Here is a 19,592-nt window from a genome sequence, read left to right as displayed (position 1 = left end):
CATTTTAATTGAAAATAGATGTCTTAACAACTATTTTCAATCCACTCCAATTATGTATCATGTAACCGGTCATTTATTATTTGTTGCATTTACAAAGTCAATAATTTAATGCTACTAACTAAGTAAGCATAGTTAATCAAACAGAATCACCACTGTTTTGAGCATCCTTTTTACATTCACAGTAGAGAAGTTTAAGATGGATGGCTCTTATATTAAAGAATTTCATAATTGATATATAATTTTATTTGAATTGAGTTTTGATTGCACCTTAAGAAATAGTGATAATTACCCATCATGTTGTTTATGAACTTTGTACTTAGGATAATAATATGTTTAGTAAATGATGTCACGTGAAATGTATTAAAAAACACGTGGAGTTTCTCTAATATGAAATTTTGGTTAAAAAAAATAAAATAAAATTGAAGGATCCAATTATATATATATTGCTTTTGCGCTAAGCTACTACTCCTTAAGTCGTAACCTACCATATCTTATTATCAGATTGTGTTAAAGACATATAGCCGCCCTCCCCTTTTAGAAATTAGGGGCACCCCCATGTGAAATGACCATCCTCTCCCTCTATAAATGAAAATAGAAAAATCTAAATAATAATAATAATAGTAATATCATCTAGTTTTTTCTTTAAACATGTCTCACATTGTTTAAATAAGGGAAAGATGATAGACATATATAAGTGAGGGACAACATCTCCACTCATATTAGACATTTTTTGTGAAACCAAAAATAAATCCGTGAAAGTTATGTCCAAAGTAAGCAATATCATATCGTGTAAATGTGGAGGGTCATCCTTTTTTAAAATGAGTGAATCTAACCTTTTAGAGATTTTTTTTAGAATGTAGATGTCTGACTTATTCAGATGTCCAAAATTTAATTTTAGATAATAGCTACGCTTAATTTTGTAACAGAATTTGGATAAACATGAATATTTGGATAGCTATATTTGTTTTGTATAATTTATTTTTGGAAATATTTTAAATTTATATAATGTTTAAAAAATGCTCTTACAAAATATATATATATATATATATATATACACATTAATTTAATATTTACATTTATATAATAGATTTGTTTTTATTATTTTAATTCTGTATATATAAAATTTTGTATGTTATTTTATGTAGAATAAATTAATTCATAATTAATATAAATTTTTTAAAAACTAGTTAATATTAAATATAAATTCAGTTTTCAACTTTAATATTTTTCCAAAAAAAAGTTATATAAATGAAGTATTGGGTGAAATTTATTTATCATATTATTTTTTAAAAAAGAAAAATATCAAATTTATGTTGGTCATTTAAAAAATTATGCTTTAAAAATTTATATATTTAATATAACAAATAATATTAATAATAATTCCTTCCAAATATTAAAAATAAATGGAGATATTATATAGTTTAATTGATTTTTATTTTATAAAAATGTAATATATAAATATACTTAACTGTATGAAGTTATTTATTAGTCAATGAGTACATTAATTTATTTAAATAATAAAATAATAAAATAAAAAATATATATATATGGATAAAAAAAATGAAGAACAAAAATAAAAAAAAAAAGAAAAAAAGAAAAAGAAAAGAATGTCTTGCAAATGCTCAAAACCCATATTTCAAAAAAGGTATCCAAAACCATGTCTCTCTTAGGGGCATCTTAGGATACTTGAATATTTTGAAATACTGAGATATTTTATTGCAAAACAAACGTGAGAGTATAAATACATTTTTCAATGGAAATCTTAGATTCCCACCAAACGGACTACCTCTCAATAAATAATAAAAAAGTGAGACAACTTTTCAGGAGTGGATCAATTAGGTCAAAAAAGGGAGGGTTATTTTTGTCCTTTGGCAATCTAAATGGAGAGGGTAAAATGGGTTTTGGTCACCAAAGACTAATTACTTGTATTTATTATTCAATTGAGCACATGTATAAATGATGTATAATGACCCAAAATAAATAAATGAATAATTGAGGGGTCATGAAGTTGGGGGAAAAATAAATTTAGTTTAAAAATTCAAAACAGAAAGGTAGGCTAGGGTACTCAAATCTAATTATGCCAAAATGGAGATGCCCCTTTGCAAAAGATAATAATAAATAAATAAATAAATTGAGATGCCCCACGTATGCCACAATTTTCAACACATCAATTAAATAAAGTAATCAACACCATAAACCCCGCATTCCTATACTAATTACTCTCAATTAATTATGACTTTGTTTTTACCTTTTCTTTTCTTAAAAAATCAAATATTGGAAGCTTTTAAACCTTTTCCTTTGAACCAATCACCAAAAAGTTGCTTACATGGAAGTCAACAATAATTTTCTTTACCAAAATCTCTCTCTATCTTTTTTTTTCCTTTTCCAAAAAGGTTAAAATTATACTCTAGTTAAAGTTCTTTTATCATGGAGAACTCAATATTAGTAAATTTTAAATGGACTAAATGAATAAAATAATTTAAGATACTTCTTAATTTCGTTCTTATGTTATTAATCTTTTAGAATGATAGATTTTATCTCTATTATTGTATTGTTCATTTTTCAAATAAATCATTATTGTAATTAAAAAAAATATTTAAATTTGCTTTTTTCTTTTTTTACAATAAGTTATTATTTTGTTAACAACATATCACATGTTATCCAAAAATCCTTAAAGGCAAACAAAGTTCTAGACGACTAATCATAAACCTATATTTTAATTACAATAGAAAAACGAATAGCTTGAAGATATTTAAAGTTTTGACATTACAATATAAGGTTAATATAAGGCTTCTAGATTAAATTTGTTTGGTCATTCAATCTTGTCGAAGACTCTAAATCAACTTTATAACTTTATAGTTTGATTTAACTTTGGTCGGTTTAACGGAATAAATTTGATTATTTGCTTTCTATCTATTTTTTGGGGGTAAAAACTCAAACAAAAACGTGTCTTTTTTCAAGTAGGGATTAAAATGGTGACGATAATGCATAAGATAGAAATTCACGAAAAGTTATCGGCAATAATTTTGTTTGTTGTCTGAAGGCAGGTAAAGTTTTAGGTAAAAGCTGAAATAATGGAGGTTTCTTTAAGAATAATGCATTTTATTTAGGCACATGAAAAAGAGAATTTAATTTTAAAATAAATAAATATATAAAACAAAGAAAAAAAAGAGAGAGGAGAAAAAAAAAAGGGCAATTGACAAAGCACACCAACCTGCAAAGTCGTATGAGTCTTGTCGCATGAGATCCCAACTGTCTCCGTGTCGGGTGTAAACACGTGACCACTTGACATCGCACGTGCCTCTTAACCACTGCAGTTTTCTTTTCTTAAAGTCGAGCTAAAATCATTTATTTGTGTCAATTTAATTTTAATTCTAATTCAAGTTCCATTCACCTTTTTTTTTCTTTTCTTAATTCAGTCTTATTATATATTGTGAGGCTTGATTAAACTACAAACCAAATTAAAACTAAATTTAAATTATTGAGGTCGAATTCATAGTTTAACAATAAAATACACATACATGTATTTATCTACTTATGTTTTAGTTTTTAAATTTTTGAACATTTTATTCTAATATCTCTATATTGTGTGGAAGAATTATTTTAGTAATTTTTATTAATTATGTGTTAATAATTTTAAGGTTAATTAAATATAATCAAACCATGTTGGTGTAGTAGAAATTACTAGTTCCTAAGGTATAAGTGACCATCATGGGATTTGAATTTCTTCCCTCTTAATTACCCTAGCCCGTTTGGACCAATGAGCCACCCATGATGGTTTTAATTGGAAATTTTGATGGTGAATAGGAATGATCTTTTTCCTTTTTTATGTGGGTTAAAATTTGAACTTTTAACATTTTGATAAGGATATATGTCTTTTTAGTTGTACTTAAAAGATGACAGAATAAAAAAAATGATCGAGAAATTAAGATTGAGTAAATAAGCAACGACTTTGAGAAGACCTATGAGACATTATGATGATGTAAGGGTCTTTTTATACCTCTTTAGTCAATTTTATTCCTTTGATTTGAAAAGCCCATTCATTTGGGTTATCAATCAATTTGAGTTTTGAAATCATTAATATATGCGTGGTCAATTATTTAGATGATTGGTTCAAAGGTTATGAACTGATGAGCCTAAAGTTGGTTCAAGAGAATTTGGGTGATTCTCTTGCTGTGTGCGCTCATCTAGTTTTAGGAGAAGGTCGATTTTCTCCTTTTAATTGGATAAATTATTTAGATGTCACCGAACTAAACTGATTGGTCCACGTGTAATGTGTAATGTTGAATTTTACCCGAGCACTCCAATTTTAAACTATTGAAACCTTGTATAGAATAAAATAAAACAATTAATTTATATCCACTAAATTGTTTGCTCAAAATTCAAATTGCACAAGTTTCAAAGTGAATAATTAGCAGTTAAAGTGATGATTGGTGTAGTGGGTCTTCACAGTAAACTCCCTTGTTACCAAAATCTAATTGGCATACAATTTAATACTAATACATTTAAATTATTACGTTAATAAAATAAGTAATTCGTGATTGGGCAAAGATAATTGAGAAATTAGAAGCCAAATGTTACGTTATCAAAAGCAATAAAGAAAAAAATGTGTGGTACCCAACAATTTGGATAAGGTTTTTGACATAGTTGTTTTCTACTGTTTTGAAAAGAAAATGATTCCTTTATTCTTTTTTTTTCAATTTATTTTTCTGTATTTAATTAATCTTATTTTACTGTGAATTTTAAGGAATAGAATATATGTTGTAAAGAAAAAGGAGAGGAAGAGATTGATAATGATATATCTTGGACATTAAGATTGTTGGCTATAATACGAACATAACCACATGCCTTTTAGCTGATTTTTTTGCTATCAATTCAAACATACTGTCCACCTCTATATATATATATATATATATATATATATATATATATATATATATCTTTTTTTAGGAGAAAGATTTTCATCATTTTTTTAAACGAGGATAAAAAGTGTTTTTAGTACCCGATACCTATGCATTATCAAATTTTGATTGGCAACTTTTTTAAATACATCGAATTATTTTTTATGTCAAATTATTTTTCGGTGATATTTCTTTTCTGAGAATTCAATATATTCTTTTTATATATAGATATTCAAATTTATATATCTAGTGGTAATATAGTTATCTTAAAATTCTCAACTTACCATAGGTGTATACTAGATAGTCTTGTAAAGTTATACGAACACTTTAAAGGTTTAAAGGTCCATGAAGGAAGTTATAGCTCTCCACACAATTGACCATGCATATATTTCAACCAAATTCTTGTTTTGATTAAATGAGATGAACAAAAATGATTATTCAAGTTCTTCCTTGCTCAACTCCCTATATTGTTCAGCCTTCTTTTATGTAGAATCCGTTTGTTGATTGGGAATGCTCACAACGTCGAAGGAGACTGAAAGAGTAAAATGTTTTGACAATTTTTGAAGGGCGAATTTTGATTGAGATGTTTGGTAACAAAAAGGAGATTTCTTAGTTAGCTCGTTATTTAGTTAAACTTTGTGAGATGACATAATAACCTATGAATCACTTAAAAACCAATAAAAACAAATTATCTAAATGATCAACATATCAAATTTGCAACACATTAGAACAATAATTAGATCATTTATATGATTATTAACTAAAAAATTTGTGTATACCTAAACATAACTTAGTGAGTTAAGATACCTCGCAACCATGAAGTCGTGAGTTCGAATTCTCCCTCTCATATATTGAATTGAAAAAAAGTTGGAAAATTTATTATTACCTAAATCAATAATGTACTAACCATCATTGAAACACTCCTCAATAATTCAAGTACTCATAGTCGTTACAAAATTCTAGTATTCATTATTTGTTTTCAAAACAAAAATTCAAAATTTGAGAAAAATACGCGAGTGAAGACTGAAGAGAAACAAAATAATTGAAGCTGGACGTTTGAACAGACGTAAATTAGTAACTGTAGAGTCAAAGTTGGAACAGCGAAGATGACTATTTTGCCCCTACAAGTCTAGAAAAGCTACAGTGACATCACTAACAATAGAGGCGTGACGTCATCCGTACGGACATTTGACTGAAGTAGATCTGCCCGTCCCATGAATCTATCCTCCTCCTCCTGCGCTGACGGGGACCACGTGACCAGAATTTATAACTAAAAATATTGAAATTTTCATCCTTTTTTCCCCCCCTAATTTCGTCGATTTTATTTCTTTATTATTACAATCGACAGTTGGCAAAACGTGCACGTGGGTTCACAGGAATATTTCTAAAATTTCCCCAAATTATTAAGTCTTTTTATAGCAAAAAAAATAGAAAAGAAAAAGGATTTTATTTTTTATCGGCTACTAGAGTAGGGTTAGATTAAGTTGTAGAGGAGTATGAGCCGTACACGTGGCCCCGCAGTGGGGCCCAGAAAAGTCAAATATGGTTGACCGAACAGTCAAGGGTCGATGAGTGGCGATGGGAGAGTGGGGACTACGGTGTAGGGTCGCGCAGCGTATAATTACCCATATGTAGGTCAAGTATTATGATTCCAAATAAATCACGTATCATTATTAGTTGGGTGGTGGGGCCCACCGTACGCCCTTGAGCACTTTATAAACACCATGATAGTGACACGTGCCTCGGATACCGATGCTCTTATTTGTACACTATTATTCTTTAATTTTTTTTCCTTTTCAACTTTATTATTTTTCTTTTGTATTTTTTTTCCCATTCTGCCATTTGACCACTTGTCTTCTTCTCCTTCTTCTGTTTTTCCTCTTTTTTCTTTTCAAATCTTTTTCCTTTTTCCGCGAATATAAATCCATTGCTCTAATATTATGAATCAAGTCCTTGGGGCAAAATTTTTAGAAAGACAATAGAGAAGCAAATTCTCTTGACGAAAAAAAGATTTTTTTAAATAAAATTGAGACATTAATAACTATGTTTTCCAATTTAACTTCCTATTTAAAATGTTAACCGATATGTGTTCAAATGATATTTTTGAAATGTTTATAATACGTCAAAGATGGTATGGAAGTATTTTTTAAATAAATGACAAGATTGATAAGTATTTTTCATAATTTAGCCAAATTGGATTGAATAAATGATTTCTGGAAATCAAAATTGAGAAGCCCATTTGAGAGTTGAGAGTAGTAATAAGATGACAAAATAAAGGACATAAAAACAAAAGCCAAGTTGCAGATTCAAGAAAAAGAAAAAGTGGTGAAAGAGGAAGGACATTTTTGGCAGCAAAACTTTGTGTATGGTTAGTTATGGCTCTATAAAGTAATGGTATTTTATGAGGGAAATTTTTGAAGAGCATGTGAAGGAACAGAAGAGAATGCTCTATTTTTTCCCAAAATTAAATACACTTTCTTTTACTCTACTTCTTTAAATGGTTTTGTGAATGAAAAAACCCAGTAAGGAACTGACGAACATTGACCATTTTAGGTTGCTATAGAGGACAATTTGGTCATAATAACCCACCAAAAGTTTTACTTTTCTAAAATTGTGTGCCTTGACCCATTATTTCAATTTTAGCTTCCTCATCTAATATACTATTTTATCAGCTTTCTTACCAAATATACCCCTACTATAAATTTGTTAAATAATAAATATACCTAATCATCTCAATTAAGTTGACATAATTTTAATAAGATCACCGTCTAACCTGTCTTAAAAAAAATCTCTAAATATCATAAATTTAATATGTATTCTAAAAATGGTTACACTTTTTTTTTGGTCAAGTATAACATAAATGTGATTTTACTTAAATATATTTTATATTTGAGTTGTGCTATTTTTATAAAATCTAAAATTTTTATGTTGTACTTAAAAATTGATGCTTATTTATTTTATGCAATTAATGAGTGTGTGTGTCTATATATATATATATATATACTTAATTCTGCATTATTTAGTACAAATGGTTAACATTTAATATTTATTAGTGTACTGATAAAAAAAATGTATTAATGTATATATATATATTCCCTTCAAGCAAGTTAAATTTAAGTTCAAAGGTCAAGAATTCTTAATTTAAAAGAAAGTTGGTCAAGACAAAAAAATGTATATATACTTTTTTTCTGGTACTTTCATTTTTTTTTTTGAGTTTGGTTCCTATCTCCACATGTTGTACTAAAAAAACTACTTTAAACTTATTAAAATTTTATGCATTTGATTTTATTACTTACTAGAACATTTTTCTTCCGTAAAAAATAATATATGTTATCCATAGAAACAAATTAAAAGGAAATAAATTTTAAAAATAGTCATTAAAATATATATTTTACTAACTTTTTGTTTAAATGGCAAGAAAAAAAAGTGGTTGAACTGGCTGTCTTATAAGTGGAATTTGATTTAGTTTTTCATATTCTAAAATTAAGGGCTCTTTGGTAATTTCATCATATCTTGCCTTTTATTTCTCATTTGTTTTGCAAGTGGGGTTAGCTGGATTTAGATATACTAAATAAAATTTAACTAGATTTTGTAATTTAAACTATCACTAGTGAATTCAATTATTTTTTATTTAATTTAATTTAATTTAATTTTTTTGGAAAAGACTAGTGATTGACATCCAAATCCTATAGTTTATAGGACATAATTGCCATCATCCCTGAATTGTAAAAAAAAAACCAACACTACAAGTTATCTACTATTATTAAAAATGAATTTGACTATACAACATTATATTTTAATAAAGTAAGGGTTTAGCAAATCACATATTAATATTCATGAGGTTCCATCTCAAAACCAATTGGCCATTGATCCTTAAGATGCCCCCTCAAGATGGTGCCTCTTTTGGGTTCACCAATCTTGGATCGGATCCCATTTTGGACCGAATACTCGTTTGAGCTTGTGGGCTCTGATACCATATTAATATTCATTATTCATGGGGTTCCATCTCAAAACCAATTGACAATGAGAGGAGTAGTCCATGTCTATTATAAACCATTGTTAAGTCTCTTCTTTTATCGGAATCCTTAACATCACATATATATAAAATCATAAATTTGGTCTTTTAACTGACAAAAGTAAGATAGTCTAATCTAATTCTTTAAAATACGATAAATGATGTAAAAAATAGATTTTCATGACATTGTATTCATAGATAACTTCACACACCAGATGTTTATGAATTTTTTTCTTTTTAATTTTTTTTTTTTAGTTCAAACAATTGTGAAGCTGAAAATATCACTCTTTGTTAATAAGTCAATAAGGAGAGACATTTTTGTAAGTTTTCATAATAAAAGATAAAAAGAAAAAAGGGGCTTCAACTCTAGCAATGATTTTAGATTGCACGAATTAAGGACACAAAATTATAAAGATAATTGTTAACATTTTTAATCAAAGAAAGCTAATGATAACAGTTAGGGCTAATTAAGAGAGAGTATAATTAGGGGAGCATTGGAAAGGGGAAAGATTCTTGTGTAAAAGGAGAGGCTGTCGTCCAATACTAATCATTATATTTTCTTTTCTGTTTTTTTCCCTTTAACAAACAGATATATAATTTTATTTATTTTTTTCTTTTTTAAAAGAAAAATGATAATTGGACAAAACCCATATATACCATACTGGTATAAAATTTAAAACAAAGAAAAAAGAAAAAAAAAAGAAGAAATTAGAAAATAAAGGTGAGTTGGTGAGCAGTCAGCATTAGAGTGAGGTTTGCCGACAATAATTTGTGTGTCCACTAAAATCAGTAATTACAATCTCCAACCAATCACCTAAAACTATATGCAATAACAATACTCATTATTATTATTATGAGGCCAAAATCCTATTCTTTTAAAATGCATAAATGTATTTTCAACTTTAAATATTTACTTTAATCCGGTCATTTTTGTCTTTAATTTTATTTTTAATCTCATTTTTTCTATTACAATATCAACATGTAACTATAGCTTTATATTAAAAAGTTATTGATAAGGACTAAAATGAATTAAACTTGAACGTACCGTGTTTAGAATGAACAATTTGTACGTACAAATATCAAGATGAATCAAAATTGAAAATATATAGACCAAAATAGTATTTTAATGTTATGATTATTATTATTAGATTATTCTATTCTCTACTTTTCTACTCTCTTCCTCATTCACCATAAAAGGTGTGGAAAAAAAAAAAAGACCCACTTATTCTTCTGTCTCCTTTTCACTGTTTCTTTCATGGGTTGTTCCATCTCATAATCATAAATTTTCTTTTGGGTATTTTAAATGGGTGATAAAAATAGTTCTACTTATATCAACAGCCTCTTGATTTTTTAAATATATGAAAACAAAAATCTTTCATCAATTTTTAACTTTTTCTATTATTTCGATTTTGTCTGGGTTGATAATACTTCTTTTATTATGTATATTAGTTATATAACTCATACACTTTATATTTAAGTATATTATCGATAAATCTTCTTTATATTAAAAATTTTGGCTAAACTAATATTGCAGAATTTCTTATTGACATATCAAATATATTAAGTAAATATAACTGATATATCTAGTATGAATTATATTAGTCGTGGTAAACATATGGTCAATGTACTTCATGTTGGTACATCACAGATAAATCTTATCAAATTGAAAATTTTAGTTTAATTAACCTTTCAAGTTTCTTTGTTGCAGTATATTAATGCTATATTTCATTTTAGGTCTAGTATATTATTAATATAACTGATGTACCTAATATCAAATATATAAGTAGATTTTATCATTTCCAGAGAACTATCATTTTTAAGGTATAGTCAACTTTTTCATTTTTATCATCTAATTGGTGTAAGTTTTTTTTCCCTATATATGCAAGTGGCCATTTTATTTTTTGTTTTTTTTTTCTTTTTGAATAATTATTATATGGAACTCATATAATAATTCCAAAGTTATTATGTGCAATTCATATCCTACCATATTAAACCAAAGTTATTAATATTTTAACCAAAAGGGTAGAAAAGAATTAAAAAAAAAACTTGAAGAAATTATGGGACCAATAATGATTTTCCAACCCAATCAAGGAAAAGAGAAAAACAGGATTTTGGAAACAGCTTTTGAATGTGTGAATGATGAAGAGAAGGAAGAGGGAGTGTTTTTTTTTCTCTAGAAAAAAAAAGTGGGTTTTGTTGTTTCTTCAATGTTCTATAGACTGAGAGAAATAAAGGATTATGGCTTTCCATAATTGGGAATTTGCTTTAGAAAAAGAGATTGGAATCGGTTGATGAGTAGCCATTGTCAAAAATGACTAAATTCTCTGTTTTGCTGTGACTCAAAGCAGCAAAAGAATAAAAATAAAAATAAAAATAATCTATTTTTTTTTCCAAGAAGAAAAAAGTGGATCATTATTCCCTTCCTTGTATCCTAAGCATAGGGCACCAGCATTACTCCCTCAACAGGAGTAGCCCTAATCAATGCAAAGTTGAAATCAAATTAAAAAAAAAAAAAAAAAGAAGCACATTCTAATTTTCAACTCTCATACTTTGTGAGACTATTGAAGAAGATTACTTAAAAAGGGTTCTAATAACTTGTAGGTTATAAGTTTAATCCATTTGACTTTTGTATGTTAGTCCTTCACATGTTGAAAAAGAGGGATTAGTATTGTAACCAATGTGATATAGCTTAGCATTTAAGCACTTATATCTTACTTGAGATTTAAAGTTTAAATTCTCTCTCCTGGAGGTCGAATACACGACCTCCCACTCGGGATTTTTTTTTTAGTACAATATATGAGGGTGGTGGATCGAATTCACAACCTCTTGGTTGAAGATGTATGCCAATTACGATTGAGTTATACTCATTTTGGCTGTAGAAGTTGGGATTTGAACCTATACTTATGATGTTGACAGATATGTTCGATGATATTTGTTATGAGATAAGTTTTATTCTAGCTCATACATTCTTATATTTCTTTATATTTCTTTTATGTGTTAAAATATTTTGTTTTAATCACTCACTTTCACATAAAATTTCATTCTAGTCCAAACGTATGAAAGTCGAATGAAAATTAAAACAAAATATTTTAAAGCAAAACGATAAACAAAATGATGTGACATTTCAAGAACTATAAAAGAGTGCAACTGTTATATTTATTTGTTTAGAATGCCAACGAATTTATGCATTACAATTATGAACAAATTTTAGAGGGAAAAAATTGCAATTCTTTTTGTCTCTTGAAAGTTATGACATTGTAATTTTTCAAAGAAAAAAATATATTAATGTGATTTATTGTTTTCTTCTCCTTATTACTTTTCTAATTCATAATTAGATCCAGTACCACTTATATTTTGGATTGAGATGGTGTAACTTTCAAACCTTCACTCTTTTGATCGAGAATATATGAATTACCACTTGAATGTGAAGCATTTATCCTCAAAACGGATGAACAAGAAACTGTGATGTAATAGAATTTCATAAAACAGAATCAATATGAAAACAAGACATTCTAATGAATCTAAACCAAAAACATATCGACACTTTTATTTTCCTTTATGGAAAAACAGAGTTTTCAAAATGGGGTTACATGAAAAACAAACATCACAAGGGCTTAGAATGTTTAAAACAGAAGTTACCAACAAAGTCTTTGATTTGATAGCAAAACGCCTCACCCTGGTTTTCTGTCTCTCCATCACCAATTCATAACCGAAAGCTCTGAAAATGACTTCCACTGCTTTCTTTCAATGGTGGGTCTCCACACCAAAAGACCAGCACAACTTTGGACTCAGATTGTGTAACACATTCACTCCCCAAAGTGCTTCTCCAGCTAAAAAGCTTCCCCCTTTCTCCTCCTCCTCCTCTACCGCTTTGCCCCCGCCCCGAGCTACCTCCATTACCACTCGCCTCCGGCGGCCAGATGGTTCCCATATCGTTCCTTTTCAACATCGTTCGGATGCCAAAAAGATCGACTGTACTCACTAGGCATTGAGTTGTTCATCCTACAACTCAACTTGTTGTGTGTGTTAAGGTGGTCTTTCAAGTCCGAGGAGATCTTTGTCAAATGTGTCTGCAAAGGGAAAAAAAACTGAGTCACCACAGTCATCTTCTTCTAGGTAAAAACATCGATTTTTTATGGCGATAACACGGCATGTTAAGGGAAAACTCGAAACGCCTCAAAAATTTATCTTTTTTTTTCTTTTAACAGTTTGATGAGTGAAACAAGACATATTTTTTAGAGTTTTGAGTAAAATGCAGGAGGGAGCTTGCTTTTCTTATGCTGCAGAAAGGAAATGAAGCTAAGCTATTGGAGATGTGATGGGATTGGGCCCAACTTTTTTTCCCCATGATGTAAAAAAAATAAAATGGATCAATTTCAAACGAATCTGCTTTAATCATTTTCCCATCTACCAAAAGGAGCAGACATAAGAAACTGTACTGACAGGAATGCTTATGACTCAAGGAATATAAAAGATATGATGGAGCGAGAAATATCGAATGGCAGTTTGAATTCGAAGTGCCGAGCAGAAATATATGAACAGTTCGATTCAATTTGAACGTGGGGAAATCTTCAAAATAGAATCTTAGAGCCTCTCTGAAGTGACATGGTATAGAAACCATACTAAGCTTGCAAAGATTGGGAAGGTAGAGCAAGATATGGCTATTCTAAAGTCAAGCACAATGCCAAGAGTCGCCTCACCAAGTTCGGTTTCGGAGAACTAGAACTTCAGCAGAACTATAAGAACTATCCACTTTCACATGATGATGATTCTGATTAGCAAACTAGAACTAGAATTCTGTGTCTAGTATTGACATTACAAGATAAGCAAAGAGTTTACAGATTCTAAAGCTGTTTGTGACTTAATGGAACGTTTTTCTTTTCTTATATGAAAACTGAACTTGACATGGGAAAATTAGAACATAAGGATGATAAAGCCAAGCAATCCCCGAAACCTCGGCGCAATGCATTTTGAGGAATACAAAAGTCAAATCTCATATGAACAACCCTGTTTTCTTCCACCCTACATCCCCAAAAATCTTCTAAGGAAGGTGACATGGAATTTGGTACAAATCAAGGAGAAAAATAGTGAAGGAAAAGAATTCAATGAAATCCTAAGAATCTAAAAATTTAGATTAAAAGAAAAAAAATGGAAAACCGTTACACTGAGGATGTATCCCCGAAAACTTCATTAAGCACATCATCCTCACCATTGGCCAAGGAGAATAGGTCGGCGTCCTTGTCTTCGTCGCTGGAAAAATCCCTCCTCTCGAGCTTCGAATGCGCGGATATGAATATCAACTTCTGTGCCCTGTCAATACCAGCCTTTTGGTGAGTATGAGAAGCCACCCATCTCAATAAAGACCAGTTGCATTTAAATCCACAGGAAGTGGCATGGAGGAAGATGAGCCTCACTGCCACTTTCCCTAAGGACTTGAATTCTGTGAGATAAGTTTCCCAAACAAGCCTACTGCTCTGTGGATTGGCCACTCTCATCTTCCCTGTCACTGGGTCTCTCTCCTTCATTTGCACAGCTCTAGCATACACTGGATCAAGCCCTTCTGTTCTCCATTTCATAAGCTCCATCAATGCAATGTGAGCTTCCTCCCTCGACACCAGCCGGGTTATGAGCTTGTCCACATCCTTCTCTTGATCAGGACTCAGGCATTTGAACGGCGGCAGGTACTTCCCGCTACTGTCTCTGACCAAGTACAACGGGTCGAGAATAAATGATGCTGCCCAAGCGGGGTGGTAGTTCTTTTTGAACCTCTTTTCGATCACTTTTTCGACAGGCCCTTCGGCAATCTGGAATTTTGAACACCAATCCTTGACTTTACCCCTCAGCTGATCCCACAATGGGAGGCATTGCCCAACCAGCGGCCTCTCCTTCTCAATCTCACAAGCCATTTCTGTCACCAATTTTACCAGAGAGTGGACTGCCTCTAGCTCATTCCAAAACCCCACATCACCAATCAATTCTGCGACTTCTCTGGCGATTGGGTCGTCCATGGAAACGATTTTGAAGGTCTCGTCGAGCACAACCAGCTGCAGAGCTCGAGAGAAGTTGATAATGTCCTCCATTAGAGTGAAGACAGGGCCAAAGTTGAGCTTCTCATGGTAGCGGGGGGGCACCCGGAGTAAAGCAGCGTGGCCGTACTCTTGAAGCTGAAATTTGTGGAAGCAATTTCGAATCTGGGACTTGTAATTGACAAAATTAGCGAGCTTGATACAATGCTCGGTGACAGAGTTGAACAATGGGAGCTGTTTGCTGAAATCCTTGATCAAACTGGAAAAACCCTGAAACTGACAAGAGAGATTAACCATCCAATTGTTCTGATTCTCCAAATTCTTCAGCGCTTTGGCCTTGAATTTATCTGCTACAATCCCCACACACTGATGAACGATATTCCCACTAATATCGGCGATTGTTTCCCATAAGATTTCTTGAGCGTAAGTGGAAGGAACAGAGCCGCTGACGAACACCGCCCGGCGGTAGAGGCTAGTGCCATTGGGGAGATTAACGGTGAGATTGACCAATTTGTCGAGGCCGAAAACTGCGTAGTTTTTGTCGTTCCATCCGTCGGAGGCGAGCTGGAAGAACATGGCGTCGCGAATCTTAACCTCGGACTCTGCTTTGGCCTCCTCGAATTTGGAGTTCAATCGGGAACTGGTGAAGTCCCGGCGAGAAATCGCCGGGATTCCAACTTGGTTGAGGAAGGCCCGGAATTTGGGGTGCTGGAGGCTTGAAAATGACACGGAGCCGCCGGATTCGTAGACCCAGTCGGCGAGAAAATCGAGGGCGCAATCAATCTGCGTCTTGCTGAGCGTTGGCCCAGGTGAGGTTTTTGGACTCTTTAGCTTCTTGACGCTGTCCTCCAACATAGCCAACGCCCCCAAATCCTCCTTCCCCCCGGACAACATCAAATGCGGCCCACCACCACCAGCAGTCGCCGCCGCCATGGCCGGTAGCGATGGCGAATAGGTGAGGTCGCCGCAGAAGCGCGAGGGATCGACAATCGCGAGGGGTGGGACCTGGTAAGAGGAGGGCCCGGAGGCGGCCCGTTTGCGGTTGTTGTGGTGGTGGGGCGGAGGAGAAGTGGAAGTGGGAGTCGGGGAGAGGAAAGAGGAAGGGGAAACAGAGGAAATGGGCTTGGGGAGGGAGTTGAAATTGGGGCAAGTGCCGCGCTTGAGGTGCTCGGAGGCGGTTCTAGAAGGGTTAGAGGCGGAGAAAACGGCGTCGCATAGGGAACACCTGAGCTTCACGGCTTTGGGGAAGCCAGTGTCAGAGTTATGAACCAGGATGGGCTCGAGGTGTGCCCAGTACCAAGCCCCTTTACCCTTTATAGCCTTCGTCCGTACCATCACCAGTCCTTCGTATCGCTTCTGTACGGCTTTTGCAGCCACCTCCTCAGCTGAACAACTGGTCCCCGTCGTCGTCGTCGTCGTAGTTGTAGTAGTAGTGCCAGTGCCGGACTCCACTGGCGGCGGAGGCGGACCACCCGCCGGAGCTGACGCGTTCGTAGCCGCCATTGCGGCGACCCACGGCCAACACCCAAATGGGGGGAAAAACGCAAAAAAAACTCCCAACTCGGAATCAAATTTCCGCCGCTCGCGTCTCTAACGGGACTTCATTTCCCACGCCGGCCTGTCAGCAGCAGCGGCGCATTCAACCAGCCGGGGCCACCGCGAGGATTCCCGGCGCGTTCCCATGCCGGAGCCCGGCGATCTGGAAATTTCGAAACTGGGTCAGACCAGTTTTCTTTTCCCTTTTTTTTTTTTGTTGTTGTTGTGTGTGTGTGTTCAGTTGTGTTTACTTGAAACTGTTGGGAGACGAAATTAGTTTCAGAGAGTGGGAATAAACTACGAGGAAGAGAAAATAAGGAGACCGAGACGGGAAAGAGATCTGACGGGAGCCCACGCGCGAACACGCGGATCGATGCGCGTGGAAAACCTCGTGATGGGAAACTCTTACCATACCATAGGCATCTTCATCTCACGTACGAGAACACTGTGTGGTGTCATTGCTATCAATCTCTCCTGATTGGGGAGTGCACTCCACGCGCTTCACTGGGTTTCATTTTTTTAGGCACTCTATTCATGTTTCTTAATTTAAATTTAATTTTTTAATTTTTTAATTTTCTTTTTCCTCTTTTATGTTGTTGGGGTCTTGTTGTTGTGGGTCTTGTGGGGTAACGCTTTCTTTGTCTGTTTCTTTCTTTTCCATTTCTTTTCTAAATATTTTGTTTTTTTGTTTTTCTAAACATTATAAAATTTATAATAAAGTCATAATTTGAATTCTTTTTAAAAAATAAAAATAAAAATACTTTCTTTCACAAAGTCAAGTTGGAGTTAAATTAGGTTAATTATTAATAATAGCTTGTCATGATCCCACTTTATACTTTCACTGTTCCACTAAATTTTTCATTTTCAATTTCAAATTTTTTCCATGTTCTCGTTTTTAACTTTTAGCTCCCGTCCCGTTTGATGTTGATTTTCTTTTTATTGACCTTATCAAATTGTATTTATTCTTTCGTAATTTCTCTGTTTTATTGTTCACTTCTTTTATTTAGAAAATTAACTAATAATGAAAATCATATGAGTGAGTAATTATATTATTTTAGCCAAAATGAAATATTATAACTAGAAAGAGAACACAATTTCGTGTTTGAAAACCTTTTTTTCCATCTTGATTTTGTGATTAGGTTGTTTCACTCGTATTATTTTATATTTAAGTATTTACGTGATTTGATTTTAAGTGTTTTATTAATTGAATTTTGTGTGATTAACAAGTCAGTTCAAGATGTAATTTGGTTTTGAGAAAACGTTAATGTCAACATCTATTCTAAATTTACGTTTCGATAAAATAGAAAGTTTAACGCTAAAAGTTGCATGTCATAGACATATGTGAAATAAAATTTAGAATATAAAGTAATATGATATTTTATTGATTTCTTTTGTTTGATATCTCAAGAAAAAGATATTTGCATCTTATATAGATATCAAACTCTTCCCATTTTCCCTTTGGAAAAAAACTCTTCCCCTTTTAAAAATATCATTAATTTATATATATAAAAAAGATGTTGCTAGAGAGAATATTTGAAGTCATAACGTTTAAAGGAAGTAATACTTATGTGTTTGCTAATTTAATTATTTTTAAGAGTCTCTAGCTTATTCAAATTTATTTAAAAAACATTACATTGATATATAGTATTGAAATTTATTTGAAGCATCACTTTAGGCCAAATTTTGTTGAAAAAATAAAAAGAGAGGTTTCCTTCGTGGCATCTTGTTCATGTGGTTATTGGTCATGATGCGGACGCCAGAGGGGCAATAAAGATATTTTCCGAATTCAGAGGGGCATAGTTGACTAGAAAAAAGTTAAAATAAAATGTTTTGGAAAAGTTGAACAAATACAACGTGACACATATCTTTCCATTTTTCTTTCTTTTCCCCTCCCAAATATTTGCTTTCTCCATTTATTTCTTGAATATGATTTAACTAAGCTTAGAATTCCTTAAAATATATATATATATACTAAGCTTGGAAAAATTTAGGATGCCGGTGATCTGAAAATATAGAAATTTGAAAATAAGAGATTAAATGAAAACATATATTTTCAATATCTTCAAACTTTTGTTTAGTAGCAAATTTAAAGATATAGTTTTAATCTAAAAATTTGTTCAGTGTTTAATAAAATATTTGTAAATTATTGGTAGTTACCAACTAAATATTTAGTTTAATCTAAAATAATATTAATTAATTTATTAACCTTTTTATAAATTTTGTATAATTATTATTTTACAATATTATATAATTTATAATATATTATATTTTACATGATTTGATTTTAAAAAATGAAATGAATTAAAACATGAAATAATATATTTTTCAAAATTTTACCTATTTTATATTTTAAAGTTTTAAATTTAAAATTGAAAACACTAAAAAAAATTGTTTTCAAGATTACCACTATTTGGATCATAGAATTCAAAAACAAATCGTCTGAACGCATATTATTAAATACATTTGATTTAGTGAATCTAAAAAGAAGAAACACAATTCAAGGATTGCCAATCAATCCCTAATGTTTCAATTAAAATGAATTTTTAGAAATTTGAGGCATGGGATAATTTAAGTTCGGATATGTTATTCAAATAAATTTAATTGTAAATATATATAATTTTAAATTAGTAGTCCAATTATTTGGCATTATTTCTGTCAAGAACAATTTGTAACTAGATAACACAAGTTTGCAAGATGTAAAATCAAATAAAATTTATGTATAAAATCCAACAAATTTTAATGGTGAGATTTGATTATTTTAAAAAGGGTAGTAAATAAAATAATTGTTTTATATGAAGCAATGTGTGTGTGTGTGTATATATATATATATATATATATTTAATAGGAATAGAGAGTTTTTATACGAACTCACACTTTTTTGGTACAACCACCAATTTTGACAAATGAAACGCAACCAAAGTAGCAATGAGATCTTTTATGGATGAAAATAGGAGGCATTTATTGAGGATAACCTATTGCCACGTGAATCTCACGTGGCATTTAGAGAAAAAAAACACTTTTTTTAATATAACAACTTTAAGCCAAGTGATGATATATTTTTCAAAAATACTTTTTTTTTGTTTTATCATGTTGTTTAGTGGAGAAAACTTTAAT

At 31.5% G+C, this 19,592-nt stretch overlaps 1 protein-coding gene across 2 annotated transcripts; it reads right to left on the bottom strand.

The window, feature by feature from the left end:
* Positions 1-12,432: 12,432 nt before the first annotated feature.
* On the bottom strand, positions 12,433-16,776 carry LOC111026109 (uncharacterized). 2 transcript variants are annotated; one of them, XM_088126048.1, is made up of 2 exons: positions 14,080-16,776; positions 12,433-12,986 (listed from the first exon to the last, which is right to left on the bottom strand). In XM_088126048.1, the coding sequence occupies exons 1-2, from the start codon at positions 16,443-16,445 to the stop codon at positions 12,977-12,979; spliced, it is 2,376 nt and encodes a 791-aa protein (XP_087982174.1). In that variant the 5' UTR covers positions 16,446-16,776; the 3' UTR covers positions 12,433-12,976. The 2 variants fall into 2 exon arrangements, with proteins under 2 accessions (XP_087982174.1, XP_022159797.2); XM_022304105.2 differs by having other exon boundaries at positions 14,126-16,776.
* Between the last annotated feature and the right edge of the window lie 2,816 nt (positions 16,777-19,592).

Source organism: Momordica charantia, assembly GCF_013281855.1.
Source record: "Momordica charantia cultivar OHB3-1 chromosome 6 unlocalized genomic scaffold, Mcharantia_2.0 BLBB01000006.1, whole genome shotgun sequence".
In the NCBI taxonomy this organism is placed as follows: domain Eukaryota; kingdom Viridiplantae; phylum Streptophyta; class Magnoliopsida; order Cucurbitales; family Cucurbitaceae; genus Momordica; species Momordica charantia.
Note: the sequence above shows the minus strand (reverse complement) of the source record. Positions and strands in the feature narration are given on the sequence as shown.